This window comes from Cyanistes caeruleus, chromosome 39 (assembly GCF_971803275.1).
Source record: "Cyanistes caeruleus chromosome 39, bCyaCae1.hap1.1, whole genome shotgun sequence".
Lineage (NCBI taxonomy): Eukaryota > Metazoa > Chordata > Aves > Passeriformes > Paridae > Cyanistes > Cyanistes caeruleus.
The window spans coordinates 311,611-338,556 of record NC_141740.1 but is presented as its reverse complement, the minus strand read 5'-3'; the positions used below and the strand labels follow the sequence as shown (position 1 = coordinate 338,556).

Here is a 26,946-nt window from a genome sequence, read left to right as displayed (position 1 = left end):
TTCTGGGGATTTTGTGGGGAAATTTGAGGATTTTTGGGGAAATTTTGGGGATTTTGGAGGGATTTTGGGGGGAAATTTGGGAATTTTTGGGGAATTTGGGGGGAAATTTGGGAATTTTGGGGAAATTTGGGGATTTTGGGGGAAATTTGGGGATTTTGGGGGAATTTTGGGGGATTTTTGAGGGAAATTTGGGGATTTTGGGGAAATTTTTGGGGATTTTGGGGAAATTTGGGGATTTTTGGGGATTTTTGGGGATTTTTGGGGATTTTGGAGGAAATTTGGGTATTTTGGGAAAATTTTGGGGAGTTTGGGGGGAAATCTGGGAATTTTTGGGGGAAATTTGGGGATTTTTGGGGGGAAATTTGGGGATTTTGGAGGAAATTTGGGGATTTTGGGGGAAATTTTTGGAGATTTTAGGGGCAATTTGGGGAGGATTTTTGGGGGAAATTTGGGAATTTTGGGGGGAAATTTGGGGATTTTTGGGGGGAAATTTGGGGAATTTGGGAAAATTTGTGGATTTTGGCGGGGAAATTTATGGATTTTGGGTTTTTTTTGGGAAAATTCGTGGATTTTTGGGGGATTTCCAGCAGAATTTCCAGTGCAAATCCGTGAATTTTTACGCTGAAATTTCGCGCTTTTCACCCGAAATTTGGGAATTTTTTTTTTTTTGGGGCCGTAAATTCCGATTTTGGGGTGTTTTTTTGGGAAATGGGTAAATTTGGGGTGATTGTGGGGAATTTGGGGGTACCTGGGGGGCTCGGGGGGCTCCGGGGGAGGCTCCTTGGGGCGCCGGGAGGGGTCGAAGGAGCTCCCGTCCACGTAGGAGTCGCTGATGCCGAAGGCGGCGCGGAGCCGCTCGTTCTTGCGCTCGTTAGCCTCCGCCAGCTGATGAGTCTCCGTCACGCTAATTAGACGTTAATTAACTCATTAGGATCATTAAAAATTAGTAGACCCCGAAAAATTAAGTTTTGGCGGGAAAAATCGCGGTTTTGGGGCTCGAAACGATGAAAAAATGAGATTTTTGTGGTTAAAAATCGCTTTTTTTGGATCAAAATGCCCCAAAAATCGCATTTTTCGACCCAAAAATCCCAATTTTCCATCCCAAAATCCCAATTTTTCCACTCAAATCACCCCAAAAATCTCAATTTTCCATCCCAAAATCCCGATTTTTCCACTCAAATCACCCCAAAAATCCCAATTTTCCATCCCAAAATCCTGGTTTTACTCCCAAAAATCCATTTTTTTTCCCCCCAAAATTCCGATTTTTCCACTCAAATCACCCCAAAAATCCCAATTTTCCATCCCAAAATCCTGGTTTTACTCCCAAAAATCCCTTTTTTCCTATTAAAAATCCGATTTTTTACTCAAATCACCTCAAAAATCTCAATTTTCCTTCCCAAAATCGCAATTTTTCCACTCAAAAATCTCAATTTTTCTCCTAAAAATCCGATTTTTCCACTCAAATCACCCCAAAAACCCCAATTTTCCACCCAAAATTCCAATTTTCCCTCCCCAAAATCTCATTTTTATCGCCGCTCGTTCTTGCGCTCGTTAGCCTCAGCCAGCTGATGAGTCTCCGTCACGCTAATTAGACATTAATTAACTCATTAGGGACCTTGGAAATTAATAGACCCCGAAAAGTTAAGTTTTGGCGGGAAAAATTGCGGTTTTGGCGCTCGAAACCACCCAAAAATCACGGTTTTCGACCCAAAAATCCCAATTTTCCATCCCAAAATTCCAATTTCTCCTCTCAAAATCCCAATTTTCCCCCTAAAAACCCCAATTTTCCCCCCAAAAACCCCAATTTCTCCCCAAAAAATCCCATTTTCTTTCCCAAAAACCCAAATTTTCCCCCCAAAACCCCAATTTTCTCTCCTTAAAATCCAATTTCCCCTCCCAAAACCCCAATTTCCCCTCCCCAAACCCCATTTTTCCCCCCAAAATCCCAATTTCCCCCCAAAAATCCAAATTTTCCCCCCGAAAAATCTCAATTTTCCCCCCTAAAAATCCAATTTTTCCTCCAAAATCCCAATTTCCCCCCCCAAAAACCCCAATTTCCCCCCAAAAATCCCATTTTCTTTCCCAAAAATCCCATTTTCTCTCCAAAATCCCAATTTCCCTTCCAAAAATCCCATTTTCTTTCCCAAAAATCCCAATTTCCCCTCCCAAAACCCCCATTTTTCCCCCTAAAAACCCCAATTTTCCCCCAAAAAACCCCAATTTCCTCTCCCCAAACCCCATTTTCCCCCTAAAAATCCCAATTTCCCTCCCAAAATCCCATTTTCTTTCCCAAAAATCCAATTTTCCCTCCTAAAACCTCATTTTTCCCCCCCAAAATCCCATTTTCCCCCCAAAAACCCCATTTTTCCCTCCCAAACCCCAATTTTCCCCCAAAAATCCCAATTTCCCCTCCCAAAACCCCAATTTCCCCTCCCAAAAATCCCATTTTCTTTCCTAAAAATCCAATTTCCCCCTAAAAACCCCAATTTTTCCCCCAAAAAATCCCATTTTTCCCCCCAAAAATCCCAATTTCCCTCCCAAAATCTCCACTTTGCCCTCCCAAAACCCCAATTTTCCCCCCAAAATCCCAATTTTCCCCCCAAAACCCCAATTTTCCCCCCAAAACCCCAATTTTCCCCCAAAAAACCTTATTTTTCCCTCTCAAAATCCCATTTTCTTTCCCAAAAATCCAAATTTTCCCCCCAAAAATCCCAATTTCCCCCCAAAAACCCCATTTTTCCCCCCAAAAGTCCCATTTTCTTTCCCAAAAATCCCATTTTCCCCCAAAAATCTCAATCTTCCCCCCAAAAACCCCATTTTTCCCTCCCAAAAACCCCAATTTTCCCTCTCAAAATCCCATTTTTCCCCCCCAAACCCCCACTTTCCCCTCCCCCTCCCCTCCCCCGTCCCCCCCAGCCTCGTTAGGCGCCGTTAATTAAGCGCTCGTTAAGGACGGAGTTGATTTACGGGGGTTTCTGCTCGGCCTCGCCGGGGCCCTCGTCCTTCTCCAGCAGCATGGTGCGGAACGTGGCCACCTTGGCCTCGATCTCCTCGGCCGAGTACCTGCGGGACAACCGGGGGGTCCTGGGGGTCCTGGGGCTGGGGAGGGGGCCTGGGGGGCTGGGGGGGATTGGGGAGGGGTCCTGGGGGGGATTGGGGGGGATTTGGGGGGTCCTGGGGGGTATTTGGGGGGGGCCTGGAGGGATTTGGGGGGCTGGGGAGGGGTCCTGGGGGGCATTTGAGGGGGATTTGGGGGGGCTGGGGGGGATTTGGGGGGTCCTGGGGGGGATTGGGGGGTCCTGGGGCTCCTGGGGTTGGGGAGGGGTCCTGGGGGTCCTGGGGAGGGGTCCTGGGGAGGATCTGGGGGGGATTTGGGGGGTCCTGGGGGGGATCTGGGGGGGATTGGGGGGGATTTGGGGGGACTGGGATTGGGGGAGGGGTCCTGGGGGGGATCTGGGGGGGATTTGGGGAGGGGTCCTGGGGGTCCTGGGGTTGGGGAGGGGTCCTGGGGGGGATTTGGGGTTGGGGGAGGGGTCCTGGGGGTCCTGGAGGGGATTGGGGAGGGGTCCTGGGAGTCCTGGGGGGGATCTGGGGGGGATTTGGGGAAAATTTGGGGGTCCTGGGGGAGATTTGGGGGGTCCTGGGGGGGATTTGGGGGGGATCTAGGGGGGATCTGGGGGGGATTTGGGGGGGATTGGGGGTCCTGGGGGGTCCTGGGGGGGATTTGGGGGGTTTTGAGGGGATTTTGGGGGGTCCTGGGGGGGATTTGGGGGGGATTGAGGGGGCTGGGGTTTGGGGGGGGGTCCTGGGGCTGGGGAGGGGTCCTGGGGGGGATTTGGGGGGGATTTGGGGGTCCTGGGGGGGATTGGAGAGGGGTCCTGGGGGTCCTGGGGGGCTGGGGAGGGGTCCTGGGGGTCCTGGGGGTCCTGGGGGGGATTGGGGAGGGGTCCTGGGGGGTCCTGGGGAGGGATCCTGGGGGTCCTGGGGGGCTGGGGAGGGGGCCTGGGGGTCCTGGGGGGGATTGGGGAGGGGTTTTGGGGGGTCCTGGGGGGGGATCTGGGGGGTCCTGGGGGGTTGGGGAGGGGGCCTGGGGGGTCCTGGGGCATCTGGGGAGGGGTCCTGGGGGGTCCTGGGGGGGGATCTAGGGGGTCCTGGGGGGTTGGGGAGGGGGCCTGGGGGGTCCTGGGGTTTGGGGGGGGGGCCTGGAGGTCCTGGGGGGTTGGGGAGGGGTTTTGGGGGGTCCTGGGGGGGGATCTGGGGGGTCCTGGGGGGTTGGGGAGGGGTCCTGGGGGTCCTGGGGGGGTTTGGGGAGGGGTCCTGGGGTTGGGGAGGGGTCCTGGGGGTCCTGGGGGGGTTTGGGGAGGGGTCCTGGGGTTGGGGAGGGGTCCTGGGGGTCCTGGGGGGCTGGGAGGGGTCCTGGGGGTCCTGGGGGGAAATTTAAGGGGGATTTGGGGAAAATTTGGGGGTCCTGGGGGGGATTTGGGGGGTCCTGGGGGGTCCTGGGGGCTGGGGAGGGGTCCTGGGGGGGATTTGGGGGGGATTTGGGGGGGTCCTGGGGGGCTGGGGTTGGGGAGGGGTCCTGGGGGGTCCTGGGGAGGGGTCCTGGGGGGGATCTGGGGGGGATTTGGGGGGATTTGGGGGGTCCTGGGGGGGATTTGGGGGGTCCTGGGGGGGATCGGGGGGGGATTTGGGGGGATTTGGGGAGGGGTCCTGGGGTTGGGGAGGGGTCCTGGGGGTCCTGGGGGGCTGGGAGGGGTCCTGGGGGTCCTGGGGGGAAATTTAAGGGGGATTCGGGGAAAATTTGGGGGTCCTGGGGGGGATTTCGGGGGTCCTGGGGGGGATTGGGGGGGATTTGGGGGTCCTGGGGGGGATTTGGGGGGAATTTGGGGAGGGGTCCTGGGGGGTTTGGGGCATTTTTTTTCCCTTTTTTTTTCCATTTATTCCCATTTTCCCCCCGTTTTTCCCCATTTTTTTGTGGATTTTCCCCATTTTTTTCCCATTTATTCCCATTTTTCCCTTTTCCCCCCGTTTTTCCCATTTTCTCCCCATTTTTCCCCATTTTCCCCCGTTTTTCCCCATTTTTTCGTGGATTTTCCCCATTTTTTTCCCATTTTTTCCCATTTTCCCCCCATTTTTCCCCATTTCCCCCCCATTTATTCCCATTTTCCCCCCATTTTTTCCCCATTTTTCCCCATTTTTTCCCCATTTCCCCCCCGTTTTTCCCCATTTTCCCCATTTTTTCATGGATTTTCCCCATTTTTTCGTGGATTTTCCCCATTTTTTCCCATTTTCTCCCCATTTTTTCCCCATTTTTCCCCATTCCCCCCCCCCGTTTTTCCCCATTTTTTCCCATTTTCCCCCCGTTTTTCCCCATTTTTTCCCCATTTTCTCCCCATTTTTTCCCCGTTTTTCCCCATTTTCTCGTGGATTTTCCCCATTTTTTTTGTGGATTTTCTCCGTTTCTCCCCATTTTTCCCCATTTATTCCCATTTCCCCCCCATTTTTCCCCATTTTTTCGTGGATTTTCCCCATTTTTTTTGTGGATTTTCCCCATTTTTTTGCGGAATTTCCCCATTTTTTTGTGGATTTTCCCCATTTTTCCCCGTTTTTTCCCATTTTCTCCCTATTTTTCCCCATTTTCCCCCCGTTTTTCCCCATTTTTTACTGGATTTTCCCCATTTTTTTGTGGATTTTCCCCATTTTTTTGTGGATTTTCCCCATTTTTTTGTGGATTTTCCCCATTTTTTTGTGGATTTTCCCCATTTTTTTGTGGATTTTCCCCATTTTTTTCCCATTTTCCCCCCGTTTTCCCCATTTTCCCCCATTTTTTCATGGATTTTCCCCATTTTTTCGTGGATTTTCCCCATTTTTTCCCATTTTCTCCCCATTTTTTCCCCATTTTTCCCCATTTCCCCCCCCGTTTTTCCCCATTTTTTCCCATTTTCCCCCCGTTTTTCCCCATTTTTTCCCCATTTTCTCCCCATTTTTTCCCCGTTTTTCCCCATTCTTTCGTGGATTTTCCCCATTTTTTTTGTGGATTTTCTCCGTTTCTCCCCATTTTTCCCCATTTATTCCCATTTCCCCCCCATTTTTCCCCATTTTTTCGTGGATTTTTCCCACTTTTTTTGTGGATTTTCCCCATTTTTTTGCGGAATTTCCCCATTTTTTTGTGGATTTTCCCCATTTTTCCCCGTTTTTTCCCATTCCCCCCCCATTTTTCCCCGTTTCCCCCCGTTTTTCCCCATTTTTTTGTGGAATTTCCCCCCATTTTCTCGTGGATTTTCCCCATTTTTTTGTGGATTTTCCCCATTTCTCCCCATTTCCCCCCCATTTTCCCCATTTTCTCCCCATTTTTCCCCATTTTCCCCCCATTTTTTCCCCATTTCCCCCCCGTTTTTCCCCATTTTTCCCCATTTTCCCCCCGTTTTCCCCATTTTCCCCCCGTTTTTCCCCATTTTTTCGTGGATTTTCCCCATTTTTTCCCCATTTCCCCCCATTTTCTCCCCATTTTTCCCATTTTCCCCCCGTTTTTCCCCATTTTTTACTGGATTTTCCCCATTTTTCCCCATTTCCCCCCCATTTTTCCCCATTTCTTCGTGGATTTTCCCCATTTTTTTGTGGATTTCCCCATTTTCCCCCCGTTTCCCCCTCACCCCTGCTCCTCCATCAGCTCGGCCAGCTCCAGGCATTTCAGCTCCACCCTCCTCTTGCGCTGGTGGTCGAGGATGTCGGGGTTTGGCTTCTTGGCCAGGGCGGCCTCGAGTCGCCGCAGCTCCTCCTCGCCGGGGGGGGGGTCCCCGCCCGCCCCCCCTTTCTTGGGCCGCAGGGCCGAGAGGTTGCGCTGGACGTAGCCGTTGGTGCCGCTGCCCCGCGGCGTCGGCAGCCCGATCCCATTGTACATCCCAGCGCTGGGAACGGCCGAGTCAGGGCCCCCCAAATCCCCCAAAATCCCAAAAATCCCAAATCCCAAATCCCCAAAATCCTATAGCCCCAAATCCCCAAAATCCTCCTGTTCTTATAGCCCAAAATCCCCAAAATCCTACAGCCCAAAATCCCGCAGCCCGATCCCATTGTACATCCCAGCGCTGGGAACGGCCGAGTCAGGGCCCCCCAAATCCCCCAAAATCCCAAAAATCCCAAATCCCAAAAATCCCCAAAATCCTACAGCCCCAAATCCCCAAAATCCTCCTGTTCTTATAGCCCAAAATCCCCAAAATCCTACAGCCCCAGTTCCCCCAGCCCGATCCCATTGTACATCCCAGCGCTGGGAACGGCCGAGTCAGGGCCCCCCAAATCCCCCAAAATCCCAAAAATCCTAAATCCCAAATCCCCAAATCCCAAATCCCCAAAATCCCCAAAATCCCCAAAATCCTCCTGTTCTTACAGCCCAAAATCCCATAAATCCTATAGCCCAAAATCCCCCAGCCCGATCCCATTGTACATCCCAGCGCTGGGAACGGCCGAGTCAGGGCCCCCCAAATCCCCCAAAATCCCAAATCCCAAATCCCAAAAATCCCCAAAATCCTACAGCCCCAAATCCCCAAAATCCTATAGCCCCAAATCCCCAAAATCCTGTAACTCCAAATCCCCAAAATCCCCAAAATCCCATAAATCCTCCTGTTCTTATAGCCCCAAATCCCCAAAATCCCATAAATTCCCATTTCTCTCCAACCCGATCCCATTGTACATCCCAGCGCTGGGAACGGCCGAGTCAGGGCCCCCCAAATCCCCCCAGAACCCCCAGACCCAAATCCCCAAAATCCCCAAAATCCTCCTGTTCTTATAGCCCCAAATCCCCAAAATCCTACAGCCCAAAATCCCCAAAATCCCCAAAATCCTATAACCCAAAATGCCCAAAATCCCCAAAATCCTATAGCCCAAAATCCCCAAATCCCCAAAATCCTCAAAATCCCCAAAATCCTATAGCCCAAAATCCCCAAATCCCCAAAATCCTCAAAATCCCCAAAATCCTATAGCCCAAAATCCCCAAATCCCCAAAATCCCCAAAATCCCCGAAATCCTATAGCCCAAAATCCCCCAGCCCGATCCCATTGTACATCCCAGCGCTGGGAACGGCCGAGTCAGGGCCCCCCAAATCCCCCAGACCCAAATCCCCAAAATCCCCAAATCCCAAATCCCCAAAATCCCATAAATCCTAAATCCCAAATCCCCAAAATCCCATAAATCCTATAACCCAAAATCCCATAAATTCCCTTTTCTCTCCAGCCCGATCCCATTGTACATCCCAGCGCTGGGAACGGCCGAGTCAGGGCCCCCCAAATCCCCCAAAATCCCAAATCCCCAAAATCCCCAAAATCCTAAATCCCAAATCCCCAAAATCCTCCTGTTCTTATAGCCCCAAATCCCCAAAATTCTCCTTTTTCTATGGCCCAGAATCCCAAAAATCCCCAAATCCCAAATCCCCAAAATCCCCAAAATCCTCCTGTTCCTACAGCCCCAAATCCCCAAAATCCCCAAATTCTCCTTTTTCTATGGCCCAAAATCCCCAAAATTCTCCTTTTTCTTTTGTCCCAAAATCCCCCAAATCCCCCTTTTTCTATAACCCCGAAATTCCCCTTTTCCTACAGCCCCAAAACCCCAAAATCCTCAAATCCCACAACCCAAAATTCCCATTTTTCTATAACCCAAAATCCCCAAAATCCCCTTTTTCTACAACCCCAAAACCCCCAAATCTTCCCCCAAATCCCCAAAATTCCCATTTTTCTATAACCCCAAAATCCCCAAAATCTCCTTTTCCTACAGCCCCAAAACCCCCAGATCCTCCCCCAAAATCAGCCCCAAAATCCCCAAAATCCCCTTTTCCTACAGCCCCAAAATTCCCCAAATCTTCCCCAAAATCAGCCCCAAAAATCCCCAAAATTCCCTTTTTTCTGTAACCCAAAATCCCCAAAATTCTCTTTTCCTACACCCCAAAATCCCCAAAATCTCCTTTTTCTACAGCCCCAAAATTCCCCAAATCTTCCCCAAAATCAGCCCCAAAAATCCCCAAAATTCCCATTTTTTATAACCCCAAAATCCCCAAAATTCCCTTTTTTCTATAACCCCAAAATCCCCAAAATCCTCAAATCCTACAACCCAAAATTCCCCAAATCTTCCCCAAAAATCGGCCCCAAAATCCCCAATTCCTACAGCCCCAAAATCCTTAAATCCCAAAGCCCCAAATTCCCAAAATTCCCATTTTTCCCCTCAAAATTCCCATTTTCCTCCTCAAAATTCCCATTTTCCTTCAAAAATTCCCATTTTTCTCCTCAAAATTCCCATTTTTCCCCTCAAAATTCCCATTTTTTACCTCAAAATCCCCATTTTTCTCCCCAAAATTCCCATTTTTCCCTCAAAATTCCCATTTTCCTTCAGGAAATCCCAATTTATAACCCAAAATTCCCATTTTTCCCCTCAAAATTCCCATTTTCCTCCTCAAAATTCCCATTTTCATCCCCAAAATCCCCATTTTCCTTCAAAAATTCCCATTTTTCCCCTCAAAATTCCCAATTTTCCTTTAGGAAATCCCAATTTATAACCCAAAATTCCCATTTTTCCCCTCAAAATTCCCATTTTTTACCTCAAAATTCTCATTTTCCACCCCAAAATTCCCATTTTCCTTCAGGAAATCACAATTTATAACCCAAAATTCCCATTTTTCTCCTCAAAATTCCAATTTTCCTTCAAAAATTTCCACTTTTTAACCCAAAATTCTCATTTTTCTCCTCAAAATCCCCATAAACTCCAATTTTCCCCCTCAAATTCCCACAAAAATTCGCTTTTTTAACCTCAAAATTCCCCAAAAATCTTTAAAATGCCCAAATTTTCATTTTTCCCCTCAAAAATTATAAAAATTCCACTTTTCCTCCACTTTTTCCCCTCATAAACTTTTAAAAAATCAATTTTTTCACCCAAAATTCCACTTTTTGCCCTCAGAAATTTAAATAAATCCAATTTTATTCCACTTTTTGCCCTCAGAAATTTAAAATAAATTCAATTTTTTCACCTAAAATTCCACTTTTTCCCCTCAAAAAATTTAAATAAATCCAATTTTATTCCACTTTTTCCCTCACAAATTTGAATTAATTCACTTTTATTCCACTTTTTCCCTCACAAACTTTAAATAAATTCAATTTTTCCCTCAGAAATTCCACTTTTTCCCCTCAAAAAATTTAAATTAATTCGATTTTATTCCACTTTTCCCCTCACAAATTTGAAATAAATCCAATTTTATTCCACTTTTTACCTCACAAATATAAAATAAATTCGATTTTATTCCACTTTTCCCCTCACAAATTTAAAATTAATTCAGTTTTATTCCACTTTTTGCCCTCAGAAATTTAAAATAAATTCAATTTTTCCCTCAGAAATTCCACTTTTTCCCCTCAAAAAATTTAAATTAATTCGATTTTATTCCACTTTTCCCCTCACAAATTTGAAATAAATCCAATTTTATTCCACTTTTTCCCTCAGAAATTTAAAATAAATTCTATTTTATTCCACTTTTTCCCTCACAAATTTAAATTAATTCACTTTTATTCCATTTTTACCCCCACAAATTTAAAATAAATTCGGTTTTATTCCATTTTTGCCCTCACAAATTTAAATAAATCTGATTTTATTCCACTTTTTCCCTCACAAATTTAAAATTAATTCAGTTTTATTCCACTTTTTCCCTCACAAACTTTAAATAAATTCAATTTTTTCACCCAAAATTCCACTTTTTCCCCTCAAAAAATTTAAATAAATTCACTTTTATTCCACTTTTTGCCCTCACAAATTTAAATAAATTCACTTTTATTCCACTTTTTCCCTCACAAGTTTAAAATAAATTCACTTTTATTCCACTTTTTCCCTCACAAACTTTAAATAAATTCAATTTTTCCCCTAAAATTCCACTTTTTGCCCTCAAAAAATTTAAATAAATTCAATTTTATTCCACTTTTTCCCTCACAAATTTAATATAATTCAATTTTATTCCACTTTTTCCCTCACAAATTCAAAATAAATTCGATTTTATTCCATTTTTGCCCTCACAAATTTAAATAAATCCAATTTTATTCCACTTTTTCCCTCACAAATTTAAAATAAATTCGATTTTATTCCACTTTTTCCCTCACAAATATAAATTAAATCGATTTTATTCCACTTTTCCCCTCACAAATTTAAATAAATCCAATTTTATTCCACTTTTTCCCTCACAAACTTCAAATAAATTCAATTTTTCCCCTAAAATTCCACTTTTTGCCCTCAAAAAATTTAAATTAATTCCATTTTATTCCACTTTTCCCCTCACAAATTTAAAATAAATCCGATTTTATTCCACTTTTTCCCTCACAAATTCAAATTAATTCGGTTTTATTCCATTTTTGCCCTCACAAATTTGAAATAAATCCAATTTTATTCCACTTTTTCCCTCAGAAATTTAAATAAATTCACTTTTATTCCATTTTTACCCTCACAAATTTAAATAAATCCGATTTTATTCCACTTTTTCCCTTACAAATCTAAATAAATTGTTTTATTCCACTTTTTCCCCCCTCAAAAAAAGTTCCTTTTTCACCTCAAAACCCCCTAAAATTCCGATTTTCCCCTCACGAACCCCAAAATCTTCACTTTTAACCTCAAAAAAAAATCCCAAATTTTATTTTTCCCTCACCAATCCCATAAAAAACCTCCCCAAAATTCTGATTTTTACCCAAATTCCCGCCTTTTTTCCCCCTCAAAACTTCGCTTTCCGCAACTTTTCCCCTCAAAAAAAAAACCCCTGTTTTGCCCGAAACTTCTTTTTTTAACCCCAAACTTTCTCTTTTTCACCCCAAACTCGTTTTTTTTCCTCTCCCGCCTCTTTTCCCCCTTAAATTTTCGTTTTATCCCTCAAAATTCCTTTTTTTAACCCAATTTTTACCCAAAATTTCCTCTTTTCGCCTCCTCCCCCCCCTTCCCCCTCACGCTCCCCAAACTCCACATTTTTCACCTCACGCCTCCATTTCCCCCCTAAATCCCCATTTTTTCCCCCAATCCTCGCCCCGGCTCCCTTTTCCCCCTCCTCACCCTTTATTTTTACCCAAATTCCTCATTTTTCGCCTCAGAATTCCTCATTTTTCCCCTCAAAACTCCTCATTTTTCCTCCCCTCCCCCCCCCAGGCCGCCCTTTCCCCTCACGATCCCGCCAAGGCCGCGCGGGCCTCACCCCTCCCCCACCCCCCCATTCCCCCCCCCCCAACCCCATCCCCCCTTCCTATCGCGACCCCCCTCGACCCTCACCTGTTCCTCTATCGCCGACAGCTCCGCTCTATCGCGACAGGAGCCTCGCGATCCTTGCGCGGCCTTGCCGCTGAAGCGGAGCCGACGACTGAGGCGACGCCACGCGCGCCCCCGCCTCCGCTTCCTCTCCGGGAGAGACTGCGCGGCTCCCGCGCATGCGCGACCGCGAGGGGTGACGGGATTCGTAGTGCGTTAGCCCCGCCTCTTCCGCTGGCGGCAGAGGGGGCGCGGACTGCATCTCCCAGCGTGCACCGCGGCCGCCGCCATTTTCTGCCGTTGGCGCCGCGCGGTGCGCGCCGGGAGTTGTAGTTAATCAACGGCTGCTCCTACCGCGCGTTAATGAGGCGCGGACTGCAACTCCCGGCGCGCACCGCGCGGCCGCCGCCATCTTGTGAGCGCGGCTTTCCCGCCGCCGCCGCCTCCCCTCACGCGGGTCCTCCGAGCCGCCAGGGGGCGCTGGAGTTTGGGGCCTCCCCTCACGCCAAAAAAAAAAGGTAATTTCGCCAATAAAAAGTTGTTTTTTCCCGATAAAAACGTGGAATTCGGGGCGTTTCCTTCAGGAAAAAGGCGGGGGATGGGTGGGTTCGTTATGGAGGGGCGGGGATGAGCGAGGTTTTGTCGGGGAGGGGGGAGGAGGGAGGAGAAAGGAATTTTTAATTATTTAAAATAAAGCAAAAACTCGGGATTCGTTGCTTGTAAAATTCTTGGATTTCTCCCCCACAAACGGCAGAATTCAGAGGTTTGGGGTTTTTTTTTTATCCCATAAAGAAAAAAAGGAGGAGCGGGTTTTAATAAAAAAGCAAAATTCGGTAAAAAATGCCAAATTTTCCTTGCGGGAAAACCCCAAATTCCCGATACTCCCACTTTTTTTTAGGGGGTTGAAGGGGTTTTTCCTTAAAAAAATGAAGTTTAGGGGTTTATTCATTAAAAATAAACGTTGGAATGGGGAGGGGTCTCGGAGGGGCGGGGTCGGGAGAGTTTTTCCTTAAAAAAAAAGGGAAAAAAAGGGGAAAATTTGGGGGGAAATCTGGGAAAAAATTGGGGAAATCTGGGAAAAGATGAGGGAAGGAGAGGGGAAAGTAAAAAAAATGAGGGGAAAAGAGGGAAAAAAAGGGAAAAAAAAAAGGGAAAAATCAAAGACAAGACCCCCAGACAGCAACAAAACTTTGGATTTTTTCCTCCCCGTTTAGTGACAAATTTCGGGTTTTTTCCCCATTTTTGGAGCCGAATCCGAGGGAATTCAAATGGAAAAAAAAAGCGAATTTGGGGTTTCACTGAAAAAAGGGAAAAAAATGAGTTTATGGCGGAAAAAAATCCCCCAAATCTGAGATTTTTTCGCGATAAAATAATTAAAAAAAAGGGGAAATCGGGGTTTTTTTATTTTTTTTGCAGGATAAAAGGGCGGATTTTGGGATTTTTCTCCCAAAAAAGGGCAGGGCCGGGGGTCCCTCCCCCAAAAGGGGCCCCCGGCCTCCCCTCCCCCCCCAACCCCCGCCCGGATTCGGAGCCGCTCCGGAGCCATGGAGGTAACGGGACCCCCAAAATCCCCCAAAATCCCCCCAAAATCCCCCAAAATCCCCCCAAAATCCCCTCAAATCCAGCCCAAATCCCCCAAATCCCGGGCGGGAAGCAAAAATTCCCCCCAAAATCCCACCCGGGATGCTCCAAATCCTTCCAGGAACTCCAAAATTCCCCCCAAAATCAAACCCGGGAGCATCAAATTCCTGAATTTATCCCGAATTTCCCCAAAATTCACCCCGGAAAGCCCAAAATTCCACAAAATCCACCCAAATTCACCTCTCGGGACCCCCAAAATCTCCCCAAATTCACCCGGGAAGCCCCAAAAAGCCCCAAATTCCCCCCAAAATCCATCCGGGAGCCACAAATTCCTGAATTTATCCCAAAATTCACCCAAATTCACCCCGGAAAGCCCCAAATCCCCCCAAAATTCCCCCAAAATTCACCCCGGGAGCATCAAATTCCTGAATTTATCCCGAATTTCCCCAAAATCTCCCCAAATTCACCCGGGAAGCCCCAAAAAGCCCCAAATTCTCCCAAAATTCACCCCGGAAAGCCCCAAATTCCCCCAAAATTCCCCCAAAATTCACCCCCGGAGCCGCAAATTCCTGAATTTATCCCAAAATCCACCCGAATTCACCCGGGGAGCCCCAAAAAGCCCCAAATTCTCCCCAAAATCCTTCCAGGAACTCCAAAATTCCCCCCAAAATCAACCCCGGGAGCATCAAATTCCTGAATTTATCCCAAAATCCACCCAAATTCACCCCGGGAAGCCCCAAAAAGCCCCGAATTCCCCCCAAAATCCAACCCGGAAAGCCCCAAATTCCTGAATTTATCCCAAAATTCACCCAAATTCAACCCGGAAAGCCCCAAATTCCCCCCAAATTCACCCCGGGAAGCCCCAAAAAGCCCCAAATTCCCCCCAAAATCCTTCCAGGAACTCCAAAATTCCCCCCAAAATCAACCCTGGGAGCATCAAATTCCTGAATTTATCCCGAATTTCCCCAAAATTCACCCCGGGAAGCCCAAAATTCCACAAAATCCACCCAAATTCACCTCCCGGGACCCCCAAAATCTCCCCAAATTCACCCGGGAAGCCCCAAAAAGCCCCAAATTCTCCCAAAATTCAACCCGGAAAGCCCCAAATTCCCCCAAAATTCCCCCAAAATTCACCCCCGGAGCCACAAATTCCTGAATTTATCCCAAAATCCACCCAAATTCACCCCGGGGAGCCCCAAAAAGACCCAAATTCTCCCCAAAATCCTTCCAGGAACTCCAAAATTCCCCCCAAAATCAACCCCGGGAGCATCAAATTCCTGAATTTATCCCGAATTTCCCCAAAATTCACCCAAATTCACCCCGGGGAGCCCCAAAAAGCCCCAAATTCTCCCCAAAATCCATCCGGGAAATCCCAAAAAATACAAAATCGTCCAAAATTCCACCCGGGGAGTCCCAAAAATCTCCAGAATTCCCCCGAAATCGAACCCCAGGACCCCCAAAATTCCCCCAAATTCACCCAGGACCCCCCAAAATTCCCCAATTCCCCCCAAAATTCCCCAAAATCCACTCCAAGACTCCCAAAATTCCCCAATTCCCCCCAAAATTCCCCAAAATTCCCCAATTCCCCCCAAAATCCACTCCAGGACCCCCAAAATTCCCCAAAATCCACCCGGGACCCCCCAAAATTCCCCAATTCCCCCCAAAATTCCCCAAAATCCACTCAGGACCCCCCAAAATCCACCCCAGGACCCCCCAAAATCCCCAAAATCCACCCGGGACCCCCCGAATTTCCCCAATTCCCCCCAAAATCCACCCGGGACCCCCCAAAATTCCCCAAAATTCCACCTGGGACCCCCTAAAATTCCCCAATTCCCCCCAAAATCCACTCCAGGACCCCCCAAAATTCCCCAAAATCCACCCGGGACCCCCCAAAATTCCCCAAAATCCACTCAGGACCCCCAAAATTTCACCTGGGAGCCCCTAAAATCCCCAAAATCCACCCCAGGACCCCCCAAAATTCCCCAAAATTCCACCCGGGACCCCCCGAATTTCCTCAATTCCCCCCAAAATCCACCCGGGACCCCCCAAAATTCCCCAATTCCCCCCAAAATTCCCCAAAATCCCACCCAGGACCCCCAAAATTCCACCCGGGACCCCCAAAATTCCACCCGGGACCCCCAAAATTCCCCAATTCCCCCCACAATCCCTCCCGGGACCCCCGAATTTCCCGCGGAATCTTCCAGAACTTTCCCCCAAATCCCCCCTGACCCCCCCCAGTTGGTGGCCGTGGCGCTGCTGGTGGCACTGGGGACCCTGAGCAGGGGACAGCCCATCGGACCCCAGGGTGAGACTGGGGGGGACTGGGATGGACTGGGAGGGACTGGGATGGACTGGGAGGGACTGGGAGGGACTGGGGGTAAAAAACCCGGCGGTTTTGGGGTGAAAAATGGAGATTTTGGGGTCCAAAATGGGGATTTTGGGGGTAAAAGTGGAACTGGGAGGGACTGGGATGGACTGGGAGGGACTGGGAGGGAACTGGGACAGGTTTGGGGGGGACTGGGATGGACTGGGAGGGGTTTGGGATAAACTGGGATGAACTGGGATGGACTGGGAGGGGTTTGGGGGGGAACTGGGAGGAGTTGGGGGAGACTGGAGTGGACTGGGACAAACTGGGATGGACTGGGATGGACTGGGACAAACTGGGATGGACTGGGAGGGACTGGGAGGGACTGGGATGGACTGGGAGGGACTGGGTGGGGTTAAACAGGAACTGGGATATACTGGGATAAACTGGGAGGGGATTGGGGAGGAGCTGGGATGGGATTGGGATGGACTGGGACAAACTGGGATGGACTGGGAGGGGACTGGAAAGGGTTAAAGGGGGACTGGGATGGGATTGGGGGGAACTGGGATGGACTGGGAGTGGTTTGGGATAAACTGGGATGGACTGGGATGGACTGGGAGGGGTTTTGGGGGGAACTGGGAGGAGTTGGGGGGGACTGGAATGGACTGGGATAAACTGGGAGGGGTTTGGGATAAACTGGGATGGACTGGAAGGGGTTAAACAGGAACTGGGATAAACTGGGAGGGAACTGGGCTGAACTGGGAGGGGACTGGGATGGACTGGGATGGACTGGGAGGGAACTGGGGGGGACTGAGAGGGACTGGGAGGGAACTGGGAGGGGATTGGGGGGAATTGGGGGGGACTGGGATGGACTGGGATGGACTGGGAGGGACTGGGACAGGTTTGGGGGGGACTGGGATGGACTGGAAAGGGTTAAAGGGGGACTGGGATGGGATTGGGGGGAACTGGGATGAACTGGGAGTGGTTTGGGATGAACTGGGATGGACTGGGAGGGGTTAAACAGGAACTGGGATAAACTGGGAGGGAACTGGGCTGAACTGGGAGGGGATTGGGGGGGACTGGGATGGACTGGGAGGGACTGGGGGTAAAAAACCCGGAGATTTTGGGGTCCAAAATGGAGATTTTGGGGGTAAAAGTGGAACTGGGATGGACTGGGAGGGGTTTGGGGGGAATTGGGGGGGACTGGGATGGACTGGAAAGGGTTAAAGGGGGACTGGGATGGGATTGGGGGGAACTGGGATGAACTGGGAGGGACTGGGATGGACTGGGAGTGGTTTGGGATGAACTGGGATGGACTGGGAGGGGTTTTGGGGGGAACTGGGAGGAGTTGGGGGGGACTGGAGTGGACTGGGATAAACTGGGAGGGACTGGAAGCGACTGGGATGGACTGGGAGGGGTTAAAGGGGGACTGGGATGGACTGGGAGGGACTGGGACAGGTTTGGGGGGGACTGGGGTGGACTGGGAAGGGTTAAAGGGGGACTGGGATGGAACTGGGAGTGGTGTGGGATAAACTGGGATGAACTGGGATGAACTGGGATGGACTGGGATGAACTGGGATGGACTGGAAAGGAACTGGGATGGACTGGGAGGGGTTTTGGGGGGAACTGGGATGAACTGGGATGGACTGGGATGGACTGGGAGGGAACTGGGATGAACTGGGATGAACTGGGATAAACCGGGATAAACCGGGAGAGGGGCTAAAGGGGAACTGGGAGTGGTTTGGGATAAACTGGGATGAACTGGGACAAACTGGGATGGACTGGGATGGACTGGAATGAACTGGGATAAACTGGGATGAACTGGGATGGACTGGGGGGAGCTGGGAGGGGTTAAAGGGGAACTGGGATGAACTGGGATGGACTGGGATGAACTGGGATGGACTGGGATGGACTGGGATGGACTGGGAGGGACTGGGATGGACTGGGGGGAGCTGGGAGGGGTTAAAGGGGAACTGGTTTGGACTGGGAGGGGTTTTGGGGGGAACTGGGAGGAGTTGGGGGGGACTGGAATGGACTGGGATAAACTGGGAGGGGTTTGGGATAAACTGGGATGGACTGGAAGGGGTTAAACAGGAACTGGGATAAACTGGGAGGGAACTGGGCTGAACTGGGAGGGGACTGGGATGGACTGGGATGGACTGGGAGGGACTGGGATGAACTGGGAGGGAACTGGGGGGGACTGGGAGGGGTTTAGGGGGAATTGGGGGGGACTGGGGGGGACTGGGATGGACTGGGAGGGGACTGGGATGGACTGGGATGGACTGGGAGGGAACTGGGACAGGTTTGGGGGGGACTGGGATGGACTGGAAGGGGTTAAAGGGGGACTGGGATGAACTGGGAGGGACTGGGAGGGGTTAAACAGGAACTGGGATGGACTGGGACAGGACTGGGATGGGAACTGGGACAAACTGGGATGGACTGGGGGGGACTGGAGTGGACTGGGATAAACTGGGAGGGGTTTGGGATAAACTGGGATGGACTGGGAGGGGTTAAAGGGGAACTGGGATGGAACTGGGATGGACTGGGATGGACTGGGATGGACTGGGAGGGACTGGGATGGACTGGAGGGAACTGGGATAAACTGGGAGGGACTGGAATGAACTGGGATAAACTGGGATGAACTGGGATGGACTGGGATAAACCGGGAGAGGGGTTAAAGGGGAACTGGGAGCGGTTTGGGATAAACTGGGATGAACTGGGATGAACTGGGATGGACTGGGATAAACCGGGATAAACCGGGAGAGGGGCTAAAGGGGAACTGGGAGTGGTTTGGGATAAACTGGGATGAACTGGAGCTAAACTGGGACGGATTTTAAACCGGTTTTTAAACCCTCCCCCCTCCCCCATTGCAGCCCCCCCGCTGTGCCCGCCCCTCCCCCCCCGGGACTGCCAGGACGTGCACGCGGGGGGGGCTCGGGCGGACGGGGTGTACCTGGTGTCCCCCGGGGGGGGGAGCGGCCCCCCCGTGCCCGTCTACTGCGACATGAGCACCGAGGGGCACGTCTGGACGGTACCGCCCCTCCCCCACACACCCCACACACCCCCCCTCCCCCACCCCGACCCCCGGAAAAAATCCCGAGAGGATTGACCCTCCCCCACCCCCGGAAAAAATCCCGGGATTGCCCCTCCCCCATCCTGAAATCCCGCTGGGATTGCCCCTCCCCCATCCTGAAAAAATCACTCTGGGATTGCCCCTCCCCCACCAGGAAAAATCCCGAGAGGATTGCCCCTCCCCCACCCCCAAAAATGACCCCGGGATTGCCCCTCCCCCACCCTGAATAAACCCCCGGATTGCCCCTCCCCCACCCTGAAATAATCCCGGGATTGCCCCTCCCCCACCCTGAAATCCCGCCGGGATTGCCCCTCCCCCATCCATAAATGACCCCGGGATTGCCCCTCCCCCATCCTGAATAAACGCCGGGATTGCCCCTCCCCCACCCTGAATAAACCCCCGGATTGCCCCTCCCCCACCCTGAAATCACCCTGGGATTGCCCCTCCCCCACCCTGAAATCACCCTGGGATTGCCCCTCCCCCACCCTGAAAAATCCCGCTGGGATTGCCCCTCCCCCACCCTGAAAAATCCCGCTGGGATTGCCCCTCCCCCACCCTGAAAAATCCCGCTGGGATTGCCCCTCCCCCACCCCCAAAAATGACCCCGGGATTGCCCCTCCCCCACCCTGAAAAAATCACTCTGGGATTGCCCCTCCCCCACCCTGAAATCACTCTGGGATTGCCCCTCCCCCACCCCGGAAAAATCCCGAGCGGATTGCCCCTCCCCCACCCCCAAAAATGACCCCGGGATTGCCCCTCCCCCACCCTGAAATTACCCTGGCATTGCCCCTCCCCCACCCTGAAAAATCTCGGGATTGCCCCTCCCCCACCCTGAAATCACCCTGGGATTGCCCCTCCCCCACCCCGGAAAAATCCCGCTGGGATTGCCCCTCCCCCACCCTGAAATCACTCTGGGATTGCCCCTCCCCCATCCATAAATAATCCCAGGATTGCCCCTCCCCCATCCTGAATAAACCCCCAGATTGCCCCTCCCCCACCCTGAATAATCCCGGGATTGCCCCTCCCCCACCCTAAAAAATCCCGCTGGGATTGCCCCTCCCCCACCCTGAAAAAACCCCCGGATTGCCCCTCCCCCACCCCATAAATGATCTCAGGATTGCCCCTCCCCCACCCCCATAAATGACCCTGGGATTGCCCCTCCCCCATCCATAAATAATCCCGTGATTGCCCCTCCCCCATCCTGAATAAACCCCCGGATTGCCCCTCCCCCACCCTGAAATAATCCCGGGATTGCCCCTCCCCCACCCTGAAATCACTCTGGGATTGCCCCTCCCCCACCCTGAAATCACTCTGGGATTGCCCCTCCCCCACCCTGAAATCACCCTGGGATTGCCCCTCCCCCACCCTGAAATCACCCTGGGATTGCCCCTCCCCCATCCATAAATAATCCCGGGATTGCCCCTCCCCCACCCTGAATAAACCCCCCGGATTGCCCCTCCCCCACCCCCATAAATGACCCCGGGGTTGCCCCTCCCCCACCCCATAAATCACCTTCGGCTTCGCCCCTCCCCCCATTATTCCTCTGCCCCTCCCCCCATATCCCCGCCCCTCCCCCACCCCTCCCCCATTTTCCCGCCCCTCCCCCACCCCCGTTCCCGCCCCTCCCCCTCCCCCCATTAATCCCTGCCCCTCCCCCATTTTCTCCGCCCCTCCCCCATTATCCTTGCCCCTCCCCCACCGTTCCCACCCCTCCCCCACCGCCGTTCCCGCCCCTCCCCCTCCCCCCATTATTCCCTGCCCCTCCCCCATTTTCTTTGCCCCTCCCCCATTATCCTTGCCCCTCCCCCACCCCGCCCCTCCCCCACTGTTCCTGCCCCCCACCCCCATTATCTCTGCCCCTCCCCCATTATCCTTGCCCCTCCCCCACCGTTGCCACCCCTCCCCTCCCCCACCATTCCCGCCCCTCCCCCATTATTCCTCTGCCCCTCCCCCACCCCACCCCGCCCCTCCCCCACCCTTCCCCCCACCCCTCCCCCCGTTCCGGCCCCTCCCCCACTGTTCCTGCCCCCCCACCCCCATTATCTCTGCCCCTCCCCCACCCCGCCCCTCCCCCATTATCTCTGCCCCTCCCCCACCATTCTGGCCCCTCCCCCCCCGCTCTGGCCCCTCCCCCCCGCTCTGGCCCCTCCCCCCCCGCTCTGGCCCCTCCCCCCCGCTCTGGCCCCTCCCCCCCCGCTCTGGCCCCTCCCCCCCCGCTCTGGCCCCTCATCCCTGCTCTGGCCCCTCCCCCCGCTCTGGCCCCTCCCCCCCCCGCCCTGGCCCCTCCCCCCCCTGCTCTGGCCCCTCCCCCCCGCTCTGGCCCCTCCCCCCCGTTCTGGCCCCTCCCCCCCCGCTCTGGCCCCTCCCCCCCCGCTCTGGCCCCTCCCCCCGCTCTGGCCCCTCCCCCCGCTCTGGCCCCTCCCCCCCGCTCTGGCCCCTCCCCCCTGCTCTGGCCCCTCCCCCCCTGCTCTGGCCCCTCCCCCCCCGCTCTGGCCCCTCCCCCCCCGCTCTGGCCCCTCCCCCCCCGCTCTGGCCCCTCCCCCCCTGCTCTGGCCCCTCCCCCCCCGCTCTGGCCCCTCCCCCCCGCTCTGGCCCCTCCCCCCAGGTGTTCCAGCGCCGCTTCAACGGCTCCGTCAGCTTCTTCCGGGGCTGGAGCGACTACAGGTCCGGCTTCGGCCGGGCGGACGGGGAGTACTGGCTGGGTACGGACACTGACCACTGACCAACTGACCACTGAGTGACCACTGAGTGACCACTGACCCATCCTGAGTGACCACTGACACTGACACTGACACTGACACTGACCAGTGACCAGTGAGTGACTACAGGTCCGGCTTCGGCCGGGCGGACGGGGAGTACTGGCTGGGTATGGACACTGACCACTGACCAACTGACCACTGAGTGACCACTGAGTGACCACTGAGTGACCACTGAGTGACCACTGACCACTGACACTGACACTGACACTGACACTGACACTGACCAGTGACCAGTGAGCGACTACAGGTCCGGCTTCGGCCGGGCGGACGGGGAGTACTGGCTGGGTATGGACACTGAGTGACCACTGAGTGACCACTGACCACTGAGTGACCACTGAGTGACCACTGAGCAACTGACCACTGACACTGACCAGTGACACTGACCACTGAGTGACCCCTGAGTGACCACTGAGTGACCCTGAGTGACCCTGAGTGACTCCTGAGTGACCACTGACTGAGTGACCACTGAGTGACCACTGACCCACCCTGAGTGACCACTGACACTGACCAGTGACCAACCCTGAGTGACCAGTGAGCGACTACAGGTCCGGCTTCGGCCGGGCGGATGGGGAATATTGGCTGGGTATGGACACTGAGTGACCACTGAGTGACCGCTGAGTGACCACTGAGTGACCACTGACCCATCCTGAGTGACCACTGACCACTGAGTGACCACTGACACTGACCAGTGAGCGACTACAGGTCCGGCTTCGGCCGGGCGGACGGGGAGTACTGGCTGGGTATGGACACTGAGTGACCACTGACCAACTGACCACTGACACTGACCAGTGACACTGACCACTGAGTGACCCCTGAGTGACCACTGAGTGACCCTGAGTGACCCTGAGTGACCCTGAGTGACCTGTGACCCCTGAGTGACCCCTGAGTGACCCCTGAGTGACCCTGAGTGACCTTTGACCCCTGAGTGACCCCTGAGTGACCCTGAGTGACCCCTGTGTGACCCCAGGCCTGCAGTCCCTGGCCCTGCTGACCCTGAGTGACCCCTGAGTGACCTCTGAGTGACCTCTGACCTCTCTGTGACCTTTGACCTTTGACCCCAGGCCTGCAGTCCCTGGCCCTGCTGACCCTGAGTGACCCCTGAGTGACCTTTGACCCCTGTGTGACCCCAGGCCTGCAGTCCCTGGCCCTGCTGACCCTGAGTGACCCCTGAGTGACCCCTGAGTGACCTCTGAGTGACCTCTGACCTCTCTGTGACCTTTGACCTTTGACCCCAGGCCTGCAGTCCCTGGCCCTGCTGACCCTGAGTGACCCCTGAGTGACCTTTGACCCCTGTGTGACCCCAGGCCTGCAGTCCCTGGCCCTGCTGACCCTGAGTGACCCCTGAGTGACCCCTGAGTGACCTCTGAGTGACCTCTGACCTCTCTGTGACCTTTGACCTTTGACCCCAGGCCTGCAGTCCCTGGCCCTGCTGACCCTGAGTGACCCCTGAGTGACCTTTGACCCCTGTGTGACCCCAGGCCTGCAGTCCCTGGCCCTGCTGACCCTCCAGGCCCGTTACGAGCTGCGGGTGGAGCTCGAGGACTTCGAGAACAACTCGGCCGCGGCCACCTACGGCTCCTTCGCGCTGTCCCCCACCGCGGTCAGCGCCGAGGAGGACGGCTACGCCCTGCACGTGGCCGGATTCGTGGACGGAGGAGCCGGTGAGTGACCAGTGGTCAGTGGTGGTCATCTGTGGTCATTGGTGGTCATTGGAAATCATTAGTGGTCATTGGTGGTCATTGGAGATCATTGGTGGTCATTGGTGGTCATTGGTGGTCATTGGTGGTCATTGGAGATCATTGGTGGTCATTGGTGGTCATTGGTGGTCATTGGAGATCATTGGTGGTCATTGGTGGTCATTGGTGGTCATTGGTGGTCATTGGTGGTCATCGGTGGTCATTGGAGATCATTGGTGGTCATTGGAGATCATTGGTGGTCATTGGTGATCATTGGTGGTCATTGGAGGTCAGTGGTGGTCATTGGTGGTCAGTGGTGGTCATTGGTGGTCATTGGAGATCATTGGTGGTCATTGGAGGTCAGTGGTGGTCATTGGTGGTCAGTGGTGGTCATTGGTGGTCATTGGAGATCATTGGTGGTCATTGGTGGTCAGTGGTGGTCATTGGTGGTCATTGGAGATCATTGGTGGCCATTGGAGATCATTGGTGGCCATTGGTGGTCATTGGTGGTCATTGGTGGTCATCAGTGGTCATCGGTGGCCATTGGAGATCATTGGTGGCCATTGGTGGTCATCAGTGGTCAGTGGTGGTCATTGGAGATCATTGGTGGCCATCGGTGGTCATCGGTGGTCATTGGTGGTCATTGGAGATCATTGGTGGCCATTGGTGGTCATCAGTGGTCAGTGGTGGTCATTGGTGGTCATTGGTGGTCATTGGAAGTCAATGGAGATCATCAGTGGTCATTGGTGGTCATTGGAGGTCAATGGTGGTCAGTGGTCAGTGGGGGAGGGGGTCAGGAGGACGGCTACGCCCTGCACGTGGCCGGATTCGTGGACGGAGGAGCCGGTGAGTGGCCAGTGGCCATCAGTGGTCATCGGTGGTCATTGGTGGTCATCCGTGGTCATTGGAAATCATTAGTGGTCATCCGTGGTCATTGGAGATCATTGGTGGTCATTGGAGATCATTGGTGGCCATTGGTGGTCATTGGAGATCATTGGTGGCCATTGGTGGTCATTGGTGGTCATTGGTGGTCATTGGAGGTCATTGGTGGTCATTGGTGGTCATTGGAGATCATCGGTGGTCATCAGTGGTCATTGGAGATCATCGGTGGTCATTGGTGGTCATTGGAGATCATCGGTGGTCATCAGTGGTCATTGGAGATCATTGGTGGCCATTGGTGGTGATCAGTGGTCATCGCTGGTCATTGGAGATCATTGGCGGTCATCAGTGGTCATTGGTGGTCATTGGTGATCATTGGTGGTCATTGGAGGTCAGTGGTGGTCATTGGTGGTCATTGGTGGTCATCAGTGGTCATCGGTGGTCATTGGAGATCATTGGTGGTCATTGGTAGTCATTGGAGATCATTGGTGGCCATCGGTGGTCATTGGAGATCATTGGTGGTCATTGGTGGTCATTGGAGATCATTGGTGGCCACTGGTGGTCATTGGAGATCATTGGTGGTCATCTGTGGTCATTGGAGATCATTGGTGGTCATTGGAGATCATTGGTGGTCATTGGTGGTTATTGGTGATCATTGGTGGCCATTGGTGGTCATTTGAGATCATTGCTGGTCATTGGAGGTCATCTGTGGTCATTGGTGGTCATTGGAGATCATTGGTGGCCATTGGTGATCATTGGTGGCCATTGGTGGTCATTGGAGATCATTGGTGGCCACTGGTGGTCATTGGAGATCATCGGTGGTCATCAGTGGTCATTGGAGATCATTGTTGGTCATTGGAGATCATTGGTGGTCATTGGTGGTCATCGGTGGTCATTGGAAGTCAATGGAGGTCAGTGGTGGTCAATGGAGGTCAGTGGAGGTCAATGGAGGTCAATGGAGGTCAATGATGGTCAATGGAGGTCAGTGGAGGTCAATGGAGGTCAATGGAAGTCAATGGAGGTCAGTGGTGGTCAGTGGTGGTCAATGGAGGTCAGTGGAGGTCAATGGTGGTCAATGGAGGTCAATGGAGGTCAGTGATGGTCAGTGGAGGTCAATGGAGGTCAATGGACGTCAGTGGAGGTCAATGGTGGTCAATGGAGGTCGGTGGTGGTCATTGGTGGTCAATGGAAGTCAATGGAGGTCAATGGAGGTCAATGGAGGTCAGTGATGGTCAGTGGAGGTCAATGGAAATCAATGGTGGTCAATGGAGGTCAGTGATGGTCAATGGAGGTCAGTGGAGGTCAATGGTGGTCAATGGAGGTCAGTGATGGTCAATGGAGGTCAGTGGTGGTCGGTGGTGGCCGGTTGAGGTCAGTGGTGGTCGGTGGTGGCCAGTGGAGGTCAGTGGTGGTCGGTGGTGGCCGGTGGAGGTCAGTGGTGGTCGGTGGTGACCGGTTGAGGTCGGTGGTGGCCGGTGGAGGTCAGTGGTGGTCGGTGGTGGCCGGTTGAGGTCGGTGGGGGCCGGTGGAGGTCAGTGGTGGTTGGTGGTGGCCAATGGAGGTCAGTGGTGGTCGCTGGAGGTCAGTGGTGGTCGGTGGTGGCCAATGGAGGTCAGTGGTGGTCGGTGGAGGTCGGTGGTGGTCGGTGGTGGCCAATGGAGGTCAGTGGTAGTCGGTGGTGGCCGGTTGAGGTCAGTGGTGGCCGCTGACCAATGCCGGTCAGTGTTTATCAACGGTGACCAACCAACCCAAACCCACCCCGAGAAGATCCACGAAGCCACCACCACTCCCCACCATCCACCCCCCACCCTCAGGCGACTCCCTGAGCTACCACAACGGCCAGAAGTTCTCCACCTTCGACCGCGACCAGGACCTCTTCGCCCAGAACTGCGCCGCCCTCTCCTCGGGGGCCTGGTGGTTCCGCAGCTGCCACTTCTCCAACCTCAACGGCTTCTACCTGGCCGGGCCTCACCTGTCCTACGCCAACGGCATCAACTGGGCCCAGTGGAAAGGTTTCTACTACTCCCTCAAGCGCAGCGAGATGAAGATCCGGCGCCTCTGAAGGTCACCTCCACCCCTCCCCCACCATCTCCTCCTCGTCTTCCTCCTCCTCGTCCTCATCCTCACTCCACCCCCCCTTTGGCCACGCCCACCCCGTCCTCCAATAAAGACCCCGGCGTTGATTGCTCTGCTGGAAGGGTTTGGAGGGGTGGTGGAAATATCTCGGGGGGGTTCTTGGGGTGGTGGGGATGGATGGGGGTGGGGTTTTTTGGGGGGGGTTTGAGGTGTTTTGGGGTCTGGGAGGTCCCTCAGCCTCACCCCCACCCTTAATTAGCTCCTCCCACTGTTAATTAACGTAGATCTTGATTGGTCAGTGGGGTTTGGGGTGGTGGAAACATCTCGGGGGGGTTTGGGGGTGGGATTTTTGGG

At 52.8% G+C, this 26,946-nt stretch overlaps 2 protein-coding genes across 3 annotated transcripts in view; one reads left to right on the top strand and one right to left on the bottom strand.

Annotated features, from left to right (window-relative positions):
• The window catches only part of LOC147647353 (uncharacterized), a 30,305-nt gene extending 17,849 nt beyond the window's left edge, over window positions 1–12,456 (bottom strand). The window contains exons 1-4 of the mRNA XM_086872128.1: window positions 12,268–12,456; window positions 6,654–6,908; window positions 2,968–3,063; window positions 749–904 (exon numbers count right to left, since the gene is read on the bottom strand). Of these exons, the coding sequence (XP_086728254.1) occupies window positions 749–904; window positions 2,968–3,063; window positions 6,654–6,901 (500 nt within the window). The 5' untranslated portion in view covers window positions 6,902–6,908; window positions 12,268–12,456. The remainder of the gene's footprint in view (window positions 1–748; window positions 905–2,967; window positions 3,064–6,653; window positions 6,909–12,267) is intronic.
• A 221-nt stretch (window positions 12,457–12,677) lies between these two features.
• Window positions 12,678–26,713, top strand: MFAP4 (microfibril associated protein 4). 2 transcript variants are annotated; one of them, XM_086872178.1, is made up of 7 exons: window positions 12,678–12,761; window positions 13,660–13,793; window positions 16,063–16,129; window positions 19,003–19,160; window positions 21,808–21,904; window positions 23,440–23,622; window positions 26,331–26,713. In XM_086872178.1, the coding sequence occupies exons 2-7, from the start codon at window positions 13,788–13,790 to the stop codon at window positions 26,576–26,578; spliced, it is 759 nt and encodes a 252-aa protein (XP_086728304.1). In that variant the 5' UTR covers window positions 12,678–12,761; window positions 13,660–13,787; the 3' UTR covers window positions 26,579–26,713. The 2 variants fall into 2 exon arrangements, with proteins under 2 accessions (XP_086728304.1, XP_086728305.1); XM_086872179.1 differs by lacking the exon at window positions 12,678–12,761 and adding an exon at window positions 12,990–13,006.
• The last annotated feature ends 233 nt before the right edge of the window (window positions 26,714–26,946 follow it).